At 43.0% G+C, this 15,299-nt stretch overlaps 1 protein-coding gene across 9 annotated transcripts in view; it reads right to left on the bottom strand.

Annotated features, from left to right (window-relative positions):
* Nucleotides 1-1,072: 1,072 nt before the first annotated feature.
* Nucleotides 1,073-15,299, bottom strand: part of ABI2 (abl interactor 2) — a 71,809-nt gene continuing 57,582 nt past the window's right edge. For 5 of the 9 annotated variants that reach the window (XM_075153414.1, XM_075153418.1, XM_075153419.1 and 2 more), the window contains 2 exons: nucleotides 12,614-12,787; nucleotides 1,073-7,473 (listed from right to left, as the gene is read on the bottom strand). In XM_075153414.1, coding sequence (XP_075009515.1) covers nucleotides 7,298-7,473; nucleotides 12,614-12,787 — 350 coding nt within the window. In that variant the 3' untranslated portion in view covers nucleotides 1,073-7,297. Of the gene's footprint in view, nucleotides 7,474-12,613; nucleotides 12,788-13,113; nucleotides 13,201-15,299 lie in introns of all 9 variants that reach the window. The other 4 variants (XM_075153413.1, XM_075153415.1, XM_075153416.1 and 1 more) reach the window with 1 other exon arrangement.

Below are 15,299 nucleotides of genomic sequence, written 5' to 3'. Positions count from 1 at the left end.
GATGCAAAAGTAAGAAAAAAGTGTCATTGCAATGATGATTTGTCTGTGCAGCAAACTTGTGCCGAGTGCTGTAAATACGTTCATGTTTACTGCTTTAAAAAGAAAATTGCACATTTTATCTTTCAATGGGATTGCCTCCCCTCTTCTTCCCTTTCCAAAAAGAAAAATCAAAGCTCTTTTAGATTATAGCTTCAGGTTGGGGGGAGCTTTGCCATATTATAAATATATATAAATATATGTATAAATATACTTTTTTAAGCATGGGAGAGGACAAAAGAAATACTACATTATAGAGTACCCAATATAGATCATTATACAATGGAATATGCACAATTCAATAAAGATGTAGTTAAATTTAATAATCTGTTCTAATCCTCTGTCTTGCCATTTTCCTTTTTCATGAGTTCAGAACTCGCACTGTGTTCTCAGGGCACCAGTGGTTCCCCTCTGTAGCGATCAGATAGCTGATGGCCTACAGGTTACCATTTATATGCTCACTCTCAATAAAATTGCTTTTTATTGTTCCTTTGCACAGTTCTTTCCAGTGGGTCAGAGCTGGCTGTACCAGTAACATGGTGCACACCAATTACAGGTCTAAAGAGGACCCAGTGTGACTGCTCACCTTTTCCATCTGCCTCCTCCCTCAGGCGTGCAGGGTCCTGTGCAGCTCTGCTCACACAAGAACAGCTGGTGGCTGGTAAGTGTTGCTGCGGCCCCTCTCTGGGGTCCACTGTAGGGAATTCAGCCCTGTTCACCTCCTCCTGGGGTATGCTCGCAGGCTGGCCCTGCATCAGTCATCAGCTTTTACTGCACAGATTTGAGGCGTCACATTAGTGGTGATTACAGCAAATGAGTAGTCACACAGAACTGGAGAGAGGAGCTGCTGAAGGCAGCAGGCTGGATGCCAGTGATCATTCATACCTTTGCTGTGGGAAGTGCTGCGCTCAGAGCTCCTCTGGGACGGGGCTCCTGCACACATAAGTGACTGTCCCTGTCCCTGCTGTCTTGAAACGTCTGTAGCCAAAGACAAGGAACGTGACGCAGCAGTGGCACGCTCACAGAACACACGATGTGTGCTTTGTTCTTTTTATTTAGGGCTTGTAACAAGAGGTTTAGTACACAGCAACAGTTAATTCCAAGTACAATTAAAAAAATTTAAAAATTGGGTTTTGCACTCACTGGAAGGTGGTTCAAATGGCACACACAATAAAACGTTACTGGTGGCATACAGCTCCCCAGAGTCCTGCGGGCTTGGTCATTTACAGTGGGCTCTGCACTCATCCACTGCATCAGCAGTGCCAAAAGCAAAAGCACAGTGTGCTTCTCCTCTGACTGCAAACCAAAGGTGGGGGGTGGGTGCGGGTATCTGCTTTCAGAAAAAAGTGCATGGACAAAATCCATGTTAGACACTGACATTTCCAGAGAATTCATAGAAACTACTTGTCCATGCAAGTTGCAAAAGACACTTTTTCAAATGTGAAAAGAAGCACTTGTTCTTTACAAAAAAATCTCAGACATGTCAGCACTTTAGCAAGGCGCTGTAATGGAAATGAATTTGTACACAGCTCTTCCTCATTAGTCAATAGTGGTAGGATTCTTCTGAGGTTTTAAGAGAAACAGGAACAAATGTACTGCACACACTTCAGCAGAGTCACCACATCGGTGTTCAGCAGGATGCTTGGTGTAGGCTTACCTCTGGACAACAGGCTGCTGCTGACTTTACTGTTTTGTAATACATCTTGTAAAAAGCAAATGTGCTAATAAAATTAATATGTTTAGAGTACCAAAGAAAAAACCGTTCCTGCATGGGCAGGAGATTGCACAAAACACGTGGGTGGTTTTTTTAAATGAAAGCAGCAGAACACCATGGTCTGTGAAGTATTCTTTGTAACAGTAGTTGGCAAACCTTGGCCGCATCAAGTTTTCAGCAACCTTCCCATGGACATGAGGTGGGGTCCCATGATTCTTGCCGTTTCAAAATCAAACGTAGATCAACAGGACTGTTACTATACACTGACTTCAGCTACTGGGGGAAGAAAGAAAAAAAAAAAAAAAAAAAACACCCAACCCAAAACTGGTCCCTTCTTACACTATTCTGACCTCTGTGTAATACCATTTTATCCACAAAACGTGGCAGTGCCTAATACTGAGAGATGCCAAAAGGTGGGGAACGTAACTATACCTGTAAGCACAGTAAATTCTTGAAAAGTGGTGCCCCATCAGCCATATAGCCCATCATCTACCTGCTAGTGCTCAGTTTACACCACCATCTTCTCTAGAGATGAGGGTTGTAAATAGTTGCCTTAGTGAATGCAACAGTGCTGTACGTTTCTCACTGCCACTGCTATCAACATAGGAACTGAAGTCTCTGCATGGGGTTTGTAATGCTTCCCAAAATGCTGCAGTGCTTAATCAGCAGCTCTACACTCCCAATGCAAGTACCGCTCCCAGCAAGAGCCACAGCACCATGGTCTTTCCAACAGCATCCTCTAGCAGCTTCCAACAAGTTGCCCTGCAGAGAATACAGACACCACCTGTTTCACAAGCTGTCCTGTCCCACCTCTGGGAGGAGAAGCCCCATAAATGCTTCCAGTTTACTAACGCACGTAAAGTCCCATCCTTTCCAGAAAGGAAAACATGAAAGTTTTGCTTTTGATTTATGCCTGAAGCCCAGAGACATAACTAATAAAAAGAGAGCTCATTTTCCAGCAGAGAGGCACATCCGCAGCACTTGCTAGGAAGTGGTGGAAGTTGCTGGGAAGAGCACAGCATGAAGTCACCACCAAGCACAGGTGGGAGACACCACAGAAGCACAACAGTTTGCATCAATGCACAACCTCCTCCACCTCTAGTCAACAACATGCACATACATGGCAGGCAGCCTACCCTCTGCCAGAAAAGGAGCATCAGACCTGCTGCTGCCTCGCTTTCTTTTCATGACAACTGAAACACCCTAGATAAAAGTGCCACTTTTCAGAAGCTGCATCACTGCCACTGTCAACTTTGGCTGTCTCCAAGAACCCTCAGCAGCAAAGAAAGAAAATGCCCAGGAGCTGTGAAAGGAGAACAAACTGCCCTAGCAAGAACTAGCTGGGTCTAAGCCTTCCTGGCACCCACTGGTAAGCCACCCAGCCACAGACCACTGGGACTGTGGGGAGCTGTGGTTCAAACCAGCAGCAATCTCCAGCCACTTTCAGGACCACCCAACTCAGCTTGTTCCTATAACCACTAACTGCAAGGACAAGCTGAGTCACAGGAACACGGTCAGCCTCCTGGAAACACACACCAAGCTCTGCCATCAATAGCGCTGGGGCCATGCTGCACCTCTTGTACTCCAGTGAGCGCAATGGCTCTTCAGTGCATCAGCGTCTGCCTGTGTCTCACCAGTCAAGCCAGCAAGTCTTCAGGCATTGCTTCAGCTCTCTGGTGCCTACTCCAGCCAGTGGGCATGGGCACACCATCAGGATGCTCAAGCACAAAAGCTGCTGCTTGCCTCTCCTGCCCCTCTCAGCCCTTTGCTGCAACAGACAGTGAGAAAAACAAAGAAAATGAATCCATCATAGGAAGAAAAGGAAGGGGGGGGGGAAAAAAAAAAAAGTGCGAGACACATGCAACCACAGCCATCTCTCTCAGGCTGGAATGAAGGCACCAAAATAATCTGCGTCAAGACTAGATGGGGACAGACTTGGTCAGACCTCCTCTCACACAGGCACATAGCAGAGAGGCAGCTGTAGTTAATAGCTTTGTCCCTGGGACCAAGAGCAAGGAAGAAATCTCTGATACAGCAAACCAAAGCAAAATACACCAATAGAGGATGCTGACCAATTTCTGTGCACAATGAAAACAGCTGGCTGGGCTAAGGCAGCTCTCACAAAGGCAGAAACATACTCATTTTGGCCATACAGCACTCTTTGGGCTATCCTGGAGTGTCTCCTTCTCCCACCTCTCTGTCATGCATACACACTGCTCATTTAACAGCCTGTGATGCTGAACACCTTCAGCTGTGGCAGCAGAACTCAGTGAAGAGATGTTGTGCACCTGTCTGAAATACTGAGGTGTCCCTTCCCCCCCTTGCCAAAGTAAATGTGTAAATTATAAAGGCGGGGAGAGGGGGAAGAAGGTTTTGGAGAAGGAGAAGTACAAGGGACAAAACTGGAAACACAACCCTCACTGACTTTACTAGCATGCAATCTATGTAACATTAATATACAAAGCCTGTTTACCTTGGCCTGGTCTATGACCATTACAGCGCATCATCCCCAAACAAGCCACAGAATTAAAATCTGTACAAAATAAAAAATATGCATCAAACTCAACAAATTTCTTTACATTAGTACTGCATAATAAAGCATAAAACCAGCAGGAGGTGACCCAAAAATTCCATCCACAGCAGCTCTTGCAGGATAAACAATTCCACATGCTATCAGCAGGGACCAAACTAACCCCTGGCCCATCAGATCAAAGCCAGTTCTTTAAGGAGCTTCACACATTCTGCTTTCAAGGTTTTGCAGCCTCATCTTCCTTGCTCAGCTCTGACAAGCGTTCAGCACTTCCCAGAGTTCACACTGCTCTGCTCTCGCAACACAGAAAACTTGCAAGATGAACAACCAGCTGAATGAAGATTGGACACGGGTGTGCATCACACACAGTGGAAGAACACACTATCCCCACCCACCTATCAGAAGTATTCAAGCGCATGCTCTTGCACAGACTGAGTTAAAGACACATTTCACTAATGCGTGACCTCCCAGCTGAGGCGTGGGTGCACAGGCAGAGACGTTCAGCTCTAATTTAGTAACTCACTAAGCTGCCATAACTTGATGCATTTGAGCACAGTGTGCTCAGTCTTTACCACAAACATACCCAGGGCAGAGAAACCAGGAAAGCTGATAGTCCTAGAAAACACAGCCACCCTGTGAGCACCAAAGGCTTGTGCACTACTGCTGTTCAATCACCTGGGCCGCTAACCGGGCTGCAAGCACCACCTCCCTGTGCAAAAACTGTGGCCCTGCCCTATTACACTGGAAACGGTCATTCCAGTGACTGCACAACCCCTGGTTTCTAGGCTTGCTCACAGAGAAACGACAGACTGAGGGAACTGAACATGGCTGCTTCTGTTAGTGTTGCTGCAAGACACAAGTTTTCACAGAGGAAGGTAGAAGGGTATCTGTTTTGGCTAATACTCATCGCAAACAATAATGCTGTCAGCTTCCAGAAAGAAGACAACAGTGTCTTGGCTACCTGGCTGTGGATGGAGCAGGGGAGAAAGTAACTTCTATCTTTGCACCAGTTTCTTCAAAGTTGTACCTCCTGTAGGCTTCAACCAAACTAGTTCCTTATGCACAGTCGCAGGAGTTAACGCACTCTTCCGCAAGCTCACAGCAGGCAATCAAATTCATCCATATCCCACAAACACACCTCACCTGTGTGTTCCCTCTTTCTTCCCCCTTGAGCAGCTATGGCGCCTCCCTGCCCAGGTTTGCACCAAACCTGCACCTCCATCCTGATGTTGCACTAATGACCAAGCAAGGGGATTGGGTCAATTACCTGTACCGTTGCCAATACTGTCACAAACCCAGCCCCGGTAGCGCTCTCTTGTGCGCTGCTCTGTTTTACACGCAGGCCTCAGAAGACAGCTGCAGCATTGCCTCGCCTTTGGCAAGCTACTGCTGGTACCAGCTGGAACTTGGCCAGGCAACAGTCAAAAGTTGTCCGGGAAGATGCCCTGGCCCAGGAGGCTCTCGCGATACAGGGGTCAGCTCCATTTCTTCAAAGTTGTACCTCTCATGATACAGGAGGCTCTCATGATACAGGGGTCAGCTCAATTTGCAGGCTAACAGGACTGCAACAGGAGGTTTAATCAGTTCACTCTGTTAATGCATGACATTTACCCAAAGATAACATTTAGTCCTTCCTAAGGGCAGACTAGTACAGCCATCGCTTTACATAGATCTGCTAGGCAGAATCACTGAGCAGCATTTTTAACTGAGACTAGATTAAAAAGCAAACTATCAACACAAGGGGCTACAGAGCCTTCACTTGGTATTACTCCACCCCAGATCCACCAGTACAGCTCAAAGTATCTATTTCTTTATAATAAACAATGGAGAGGGCTGGGGGAAGAGCTAGGACTACTACTAGTTACTGCTTGGATTTCCATGGGAAACCAGTACACACAACAGCCCTTTTTACTTCCACTGAAGAGATTTTGGCAACAGACATGAAGACGACAATTGCCGTTTGTCCTGCCTCTGCACAGGGCTCTCACAGTACATATGCAAATCTAGTCATCAAGTACAAAATAGCCAATTTACAATACCTGATTGGATTTTAAGATTATATTGTGCATAAGACTAAAGTTGGGGGTAAGTTTCTCCAGTGCAAGCAGGCGTGAGCAGATTTGAACCTTAGATCACAGCCCCTAGAGTTTATCCTCAGACCCCAGGAGGAACCTGTAAACTTTGTTTCGCCTTCACCGTCAACAGCATCTGTGAGTTCTGTTTAAACCGGCAGCACCCATGGCGAGTAGCTTGCTGCAGAGAGGAGCACATTTACATCAGTGCAGAACACAAAACAAATCTGTGGCATTCAAAAGATGAGGAAATGGGGGTGGGGTCCTCTGGGCTGCAGCCATCTTAATTGTCTAAACTGAAAGGTGAGCGAATGAAAGCCAGCTCTGTGTGCCCCTGTGTCAGCCTACATGTGCAGAGCAGCTGCAGAAGTGTTTATGCTAAAGATGTATCCAACTATCTGGAAGTCAGTTACAGGAACAGCTCTATGTAGAAATCTCAGTGTTTGCTAGCACACGACTGTTCTTCCAGCTGCACAGGAGTGTAGTGTAGAAACAGGAGGGATGTCCACTGGCCAGTAACCCTTCACCGTAAGCATCCAGGACATCCCAAGCGCCAGGCACTGCTGCCAAGGGTAGTACCACACGGGCACACAGGATTCCTGAGACAGATCCCAAAGCCTGTCAGAAGAAGTCAGAATTCGAGTGAAGTATCAGCTACTCAACGAGTTTGTTACATCTGAATGGGTCAGCTTAATTCAATGTCAGATGGCTCAGGATAGCCTCTGCTGGCAGCCGGAAGAGCCATTTCTTCAATCAACTCAAATCACTATTGTTTTATAGGGGGGGGAGGGGAAGAAAAAAAAAATAACCAAAAAAACCAAAAAGAGTGGTTGTTACAATTATCCTTCATTCAGTTATACTGGATGGGGTCCCAGAGGCTGGTGGAGATCTGGGAAGCCCTGACAGCTCCTGCAGCAGGAGATGTAGTGTTCTGTCCTCTAGTCTTCACTCTGAGTAATGCATGATCGACTCCACATAGTTCCCTGGGAAGAGCCCCGTCACTCCATTCATGACCCCCTCATACCAGCCGTCATCGTTTTTCTTGATGACATAAATAATGGCACCTTCCTGAAAGGAGAGCTCATCTTCTTTGTCCTTCGTGTAGTCATAGATCGCCACCACTAGGAAAGAACAGAGCATGACTGTTAGGAGAGGTACAGGGAGGAGAAGGAAAATCAACCTACCTCGTACAAAGTTCTCCACGCTCAAGGCAATCTCAGAGAACTGCACTGCCTCACCTCTACATGTGCAGAATGACCTGCTGAGAGGGGCAGTTTCTTCCAACCCCTTTTGTAAGAGCTCATGCTTTGAAGCACATGAGCCAGGACTACTTTTAACTCTTTTATTTCTACTATTTCCAGACCCACCAAAGGAAAAGTTTACAAATATATGATAAACTTTTGGTGTGGAATGATACAAGAAGGCGGATGTAACTCCCCGTGGCTATGACCACTCAGACCTACTCCAAGTTTCATGTATTAGATATATGTGCTAAACCAGATCTCTGCACAACAGTCAGCAGGAAAATATGGAAGAGGGAGAGTAATAAGAGCTCTCTTCAGATCACAGTAAGAATGAGCCAAGGCTAATGTCCCAGACTTCCATCTACCTTAGCTTCCTCCACATTTAAATCTGTAAAATGCGTATGTGCAGTCCCAGTAGCTAGAAGTCACTCCCAGGGTATACAGTGCCAAGGTGGGCTCCTGGCCAGTTAGGAGCTAGGAAGAAGTAAGGTGGTTCTCTGAAACAAAATGTACACCTACTGTATCAGGACATTTTTCTTACAGCTGCAGAATATTTTACTGAAGGCACAAAAGCTGGTAGGAATGAAAGAAATTGGACAAAGCCTTGGCAAATATTAAAGAGAGCATTGTCCTGAAATGGCAGAAAACAGACATCAACTTGCTATGTTTTTCCATTCTCAGTCCTATCATTATGTGTTCCATACAGAAAATTAGCTATGCCGGACTCTGAATACTTTTAACAAATAGCATCAGTCACTGCTTTGAGCACTTGGCAATGAAACATGCAGTGCTGCCACTGAAACAAAATGGATGTTGGACAGGGATCCTAAAATTTTGTACTGGGGATAGAGGGGAAGATACTCTAAACCAAAGCAAGAAGAAAAAAATTAACAGCATGTGTTCATGAGCACAGTGTCCCTGGGTCCTACTAAATTCATCATTCTTTTCAAAAGAAAAGAGGTCATTTCCTGTTGAGGGAGCAAAGGAATCAATACAAATATTTACTAGGGAAACCTGAAAAGATTATAAAGTAAAAGATACAAACCAATCCCAGTGGAGAATCAGAGTATGTACAGAGAATTTTTTTTTTTAATAAATCTCTCAAATAGGAGATTTGTATCATTTGACCAGAGCGTATCTAAAAAACACATGTTGCTGGCTCTACACTTACACCAGCACAGTTGTTAAGTAACTCATTCTAACTAGTTTTAGATACATCATTCTAAGGAAACAAAACACAAATGGAGAAATGACTAAATTTTTAGGTTGAAAAACAGAAGTCAGTATATGAACATGTGACACATTCAATTAAAGTCCTTCAAAATTCCTTTTTCACTGCCTTCTATACCTGTTCATTTTAAAACATTTATTCCTAGATTCATTGTGCTGCTGTTCTTCATTCTCTTGATAATAATAATCCAAGGATCACAGTAACTTCCAATTCCTTTCTTCCTCATTTTTGAGTGTACTCTAGTCCCTTCTGATACTGAATGGATTCATTACTTCATGATCACAAGTAGGAAACTCCTCCCTAAGTTTGTGATGAAAATTCGCTTCTTGTTAGGCCTCTTATATTCTTCACCTGAAGCCTCGTTTTGTTTTTACATCACCATTGCTTTCTCCTGCATGTTACTTTTGTACTGGCAACGTTCTTCTCTAAAAGACTGTTTAATCCTTCTGTCTGTAGTCCCACCAGTTCAAGCCACAAGCTTGTCACATACCACGAGTTACCAGGAGCCCAGGCCAGTATTGCAAAAAAGGCTCCAGATGAGACAGGAAGCAGCAATACTGACTCAGGAGGTGGCATTCTTCCCTGCGAGACTGAGCCAGGACCTCTTTTAGTTTCTATCTGAACACTTTTCAATGCAGATATGAAAAGCAGAGTTACTCATTTAGGTTGATATTCTTCCAATCAGTGATCTTTGATTCCTCAATAATTACAGAGTTTGGCTGAACTCTGTTACATCAAACTGACCACAAATGTAGGCCAGACTGATTATCCAACTAAATCTGATGGCTGTGACCATACACTTTCTCTATGTGGTACGAGGGCAATTTTTCCTTCTGGATACCCCTTTCTGTTCATCTGATTTGCAAAGTTGGGGCATTTTCTTACCTTTTCATGCCACGCACCCAGACACACAGCTCAATGGAAAGCTGCAGTGCGCTTTCATGGACATTGCTGGTTGGCTGTTGCTATTACAGCCATGTGTTACCATCCTCAAGTTCAACATCGCCAGTAACGCTACCCTACCTAGGAGTTTATCCGTCTGTTCAAAATGGATCTGCTATTCACTTCGTTCCTCAGCCGTAGTTAGAGCATGTCTTAATATTAAATATACCTCCCACACTGCATGACCCCTTTACAGAAGAGGATCATACTGAATCCCACCTCAATATATAGCAACCCTCTGTGTTTGACACCTCCTTCCATCAGTTTTGTCTGCTTTGAATCATGTGGCACAGAATACTATTTATAGGAACTTAAGGAGTTGCCATACGAATAATTATTTTGCAGAAGATAAAGCATTATTCCTTCACAGCAGGATAAGTATACACATTCTTTGAGTATGAAAGTCCTCTTTTAGCATGGGGCTTTTCATTAACTTTAAAGCTTGTTTGCTACAAAAAAAAAAATCCCAGCCAAGCATGTCTCTCCCAACTCCAGCAAAGCAGTCAAATCTCAAAACATGGGCTGAATACAAGAAGAGCTATTCATATAACTACAACAGAATCCACACCTATGTCAGTATCTCATTTTTTCTGGTATCCTGAATCTACTATTTAACAGTTCTTCATACACTGTAAGCACTTTAACTTTTTATTACTTTTATGAGTGTTTCTAAGAACAGGCCAACCTTTTAGATGTTTTAGTCATCTAGTTTTCAAAATACAGATGAAAATTATGTTTTTGCATGGGACTCCACATCAATATGAGAGAATGTTTGGTCTCCTATATTTTTGCATTTCTGCAGGAAAAATGTTCTGACTAAAAGCCTGACTTGCTCCAGCTTATCTTTAAAGACTCCCATTAAAGTTTTGCTATCCCACATGATTTTCCCTTTAAATATCAAACTACAAGTGCCTGGACTGCGTGCTGAGATGGAATCTCATACTGCATATGCATATATCACATATTGCATATATCGCATATATGCGCCTATATAAATCATTTTAATTCACAAGCTCATAGAAGTCACACAGAAAAGCAGATCAGAACATGCCATAATTCAAATGTCATCCTTTCTTCAAATAAAAAGTTGTTTTCCCAGGCCACATGCTGCATGATTTCGTGGCTTCTCTTCCCCACAAACATCCCCCCGCCCTTTGCATTAGTATGAGACACTACAAACAGGCAATGCATATCAGGGTCCTCTTTCTTCTCTTTTACTCCTAGCTGAAATGCCACTGAGGATTTGCTGAGGGCCAGGTGGCAGGAATAACAGAAACATAACAAAGATAGTGATACGAATGTAGAATTAGGCTAAAGAGTGTCTTATGCCTGGAAAAATACAGAGAAAAATCTTGAGACTCAGTCTCCTATCAAAAAGTAACACACCTGCAATCTTCATCCAGCACAAAATACATCAACCGTAACGAAACTGAGCAGATACTGTGCATTCTCAGAGTTGCCTGATAAGGAGGAGTTCATTAAGTAATGTAGCACATTCAGTATTTGCTGAAATGATCTGTACTGATCCCAACCTGAAGAAATTTGCCATCCTCCCCCAAAGAAAGAAATGCAACATCAGGAACCCCACCCCACTCCAAAACCTGATTTTGTGAAGCCAGGTAACTAATATCAATAATCAGGAACACCCTCCAAACTGCACAACAAAAAGAGTACTTTGTATACAAGATCCCTTTTTTCCCTGTCCTCCCTCATGGAAATAAGCTTCCCTGACAAGAGTAAAGGAAGCAACTTTTAATCAAACAAAGAGCCTGTGTGCATCAACAGAATAATAGTGACGCTTGCTGTCAATCAGGGGTGTGGTGAGGTCAATAGATAAAGCGAGTCATGTAAACTCCCTGCAAGTCAGTCGCTTTGTGTGACAAATGGTCTCAGCTTGTCAGCAAAGCTTGGGTACTCCTTGCACTAAACACTTACACCAGCTGGACAGAGGGTGGGGGAATAACAAAAAACTCCCACATATTCCTCTATCTCCCTCAGGAATAGTAACATTTTCTTTGGGCTGGAGTTGGCTGAAAGTGCCTCTTCTATATTCTCGCCCCCCCCGCCCAAGTCCTGCACTGGGTTTATCTTTGTGGCATTCTTGAACTTTTTTCCCTGATGCAGACTGAATGTGTCCAACAGTCACTCAGCTGCTTTGCAACATTAGAATTTTGTATCACCCTTTACTAAGAGGTACGTGACCCTGTTTCACAGGAGAACACCAGGCAGTAGATTTTTTCATTTTCAAGTGCCCCCAAACCATTTACCTACTCAGTTTATTTTACCTGTAGTTTTACTCCAGCATGTTTTCACACACCTGCTTCAGAGCTGGAAGACATCTAGATGCATCCACACAGCATCGGTCCTACACAGACCCAGTGCTTTTTAGCTCAGCATGGCCCACACTGATGCAGCACTGCAGCTTCCAGAGCCCCCAACACACGTTGCAGCAGCACTTCTACAGATGCACCCATATGTTCAGAGTTCAAGTGCAACTGCAGCACTGATTCATTCCTTTTTGACCTCATATGAGTTTGATTATTAGGATTAAGCAGGCTACTGAAAGGTGAGTCTTAAGTAGATTACAGAGGATTTAAAAAACATGTAATTAGCCAGCTAATCATTATCTTCCCTTTGTGGAGAAAGGGGTGAAAGAGTCAGACTCAGAAGAATAGCTTAACTTTCGTTCTTGAAGTTGCCATTTTGAGGAGGACCTCTACCACAATACCAAATACTGGCTACGAAGGAGTCTAGGCAGACTCCATGTCCAAAGCAGGATGGCAGGAGCTTACACAAAATGTTGTTACAAACATGACCTACCATCTCTACTAGCTCTAAACCTACCCTTTTCTAAGTAGGTCCTTGGTGCCCAAGGAGGGTCCTCCTCAGCATATGGATCACTGTACTCCACCACAGCTGCTTCCTCTTCCTCATAATCCTCTGGAGGTGGGGGTGGCGGTGGAGATTCATCCAACACTGGCTCATCCACAGGTGGTGGCGGGGGAGGAGTATCTGAAACTGAAAATAAGCAATAGTATAACCATGAAAATGTCTCTAGAACCATGGTAGCAGGTTGAAGTAATACTCCCTATCCCAATTAGTTGCACTGGGACCAGCAGTTAGAACTTGTGGAAATACACTCGAGAGAATAAAATTCAGAGAAGGAAGAATCGGGTTCCTCCAATAAAATTATTTCCTTTTCCCCTCCCTTCCCAATTTCAGACAAACTTGCAGAGGCAGTAGAGAAGGCAGAATTCTGGCTATATACATACAAATCCTTCATCCACTCGAAACAAAAGCCACATCCAGTAATAAATCATAGCACAAGGAAGCAGCAAACTTACTGTTTTCTTGAACTCTGGCCACAAATCCCATTAGCGGTAACTGTGGAGTTACCTGTAGGATGGAGGGGGGAGGAGGAGCAAGGGATGCTGCCACAGAAATTAAAAAGAGAGAGGCATTCCGTTAGAAACACAACAAAGCAGCAAACAGGAAAGTAGACATCACCACCACTCAGACAGTGTAGCAGCCTGCCAAGAAGCTGAGATAAAAAGGCTGACATTCAAAGAAAAATTGCTCAGGTGGTTTAAGCATATTCCTAATCCTTACTTCAAGGAGATTTCTCTATTTTTAAAATTTCCAACCCAGATCTTTTTCATAAGATTAAGAATCCATGCCGAAGTATTTTTCTGATCTGACTATGAGATTCCCTTAAGCTGAAGTTTATTACTACAGCAATATAGCACTTTATGAACAGACCTAACAAACAAACATATCAAGAGGATTCTCTCCCTATAATTCTCCATCTTTCAGATCAAATTGGTATTTATAGAGGTGACTTCTGTAACAGCATCCACAAATCCTTACTAATGAAAATGGATATAACTAGTTTTCTCCAAAACGTAGGCCAAAAAAACCATCAAATGAGGCAGTTATTTTAGGCGAAACAGAAAAAGATGCCTTTGAGAACTGAGCGTACTGGGAAAACACGGGACTTCTGACCTTATTGGTAGAACAAAGTGCACTGTGCTGCTGCCAAACAACAGGGCCTATTCCAGATGTGCTGCCTCGTTTCCTTCCCACCTGATTTCGCAGACCACTGCACTGAACTCGGAACAGCCCTTTTACTGGTACCAGAAGAGCTCTCTTTGTACAATACATGTGAATTCACATTTAAAGAATATACTATCAGCCAGTTGCAAATGTTGCAACACTGAACTGTGGTCTAAGCCAGGAATGAAAGTTGCAGTTATCCAGTTGAGTTAAAAAACCAGCTAACTAGTTTTATCTAGTTTTAGTATCACTTTGCAAGAGTAATGCAGTAATATTCTTTAAGCAAGTTACAAGATTATTTTTCAGAAAGCACACCTCAGGAAAAGCACAACTAAGTAATTTTCTTGTTAGTAGTGGCATACAAAAACATTTAGTCATGTCCAAAAGAATGAGGGAAAAAGGTCTACACTTCATGTACCAGTACATTTATTTAGCCTGCAGAACAGAACTAATTCCAGAGCCAGTAAGAAAACTGCCAGGTATGATGTAGTATTTTTCAGAATTCACATCATCATAGCAAATGAAAAGAAATCCAGGGCATTTAAAATTCATGTCTCAAAATTTCTTCTGTTTGTTTATTTCAGTAACTATTATCCGAAGTGCTTTGAATTTCTTGTCACTCACATTCACATTCCTTTCACAATCACACACACCGAACAAAAAAAACCAATAGAGCAACCATCCTTTTTGTGGCAAAAATATCCTTGTACCTCCATATAAAGCAAGCTCCATTATCTCACCATTTAATTGGTATTTCTTGAGAAAAAATGAAATACATTTCTAATTACACCTCCTTTGACTTGAATGACGTGACCTCTGAAAGTACTTACTCCTTCAAGTGTAACCACAGTAGCTAGAAAATGATTCGGTCTTGCATTTTTTCAAAGCAGGAAAAGGGAACTTGAATTTGAAATCCTACTGAAATGCAGTAATATTCATGAATTTAGCATTCTTCTGCAACTATGAAGTCCCTGCCTTTTTAATTATATATGCTATAAAAATGTTCAGTTTCAAAATGTTTCCTCTATTCAACATCAAATGGATTCATTCAATTCCTATCTATCATATGAGACTAACTACAGTTTCCTAGGTCCCTTCAGTGTACTTTGTTCGTGTGCTATATATATTTCTTTGAAAGAAATAACGAGGCTTTCCACGTAGAAAAATAAATCACTCTAGACAAGCACTCCAAGCAAATACAAAAAAACCCCTTAGTTTAGTTTGGGTTGTGTAGTTTAATCAAAATGGTGATGCGAACACTAGCTGACATCATTCCTTGTTTATCTTAACCATTTGGTTTGTACTTCAATCTACGCACAGTGCAGGGACTATCACATTATATTGTCTCTATATGATATATAATGACTCTAAGCTAGTTTTGACCTTTAGGAGCCAATACAATAAATATTTTATTAATAATGACTTTGTTTATAAAGTGCATCAGAAGAACTTTACTGTACCTCTGCTGTCTCAAAAG

Source organism: Calonectris borealis, chromosome 6 (assembly GCF_964195595.1).
Source record: "Calonectris borealis chromosome 6, bCalBor7.hap1.2, whole genome shotgun sequence".
In the NCBI taxonomy this organism is placed as follows: domain Eukaryota; kingdom Metazoa; phylum Chordata; class Aves; order Procellariiformes; family Procellariidae; genus Calonectris; species Calonectris borealis.
The sequence above is the reverse complement of the archived record's forward strand: the minus strand, read 5'-3'. Positions and strand labels throughout refer to the sequence as shown.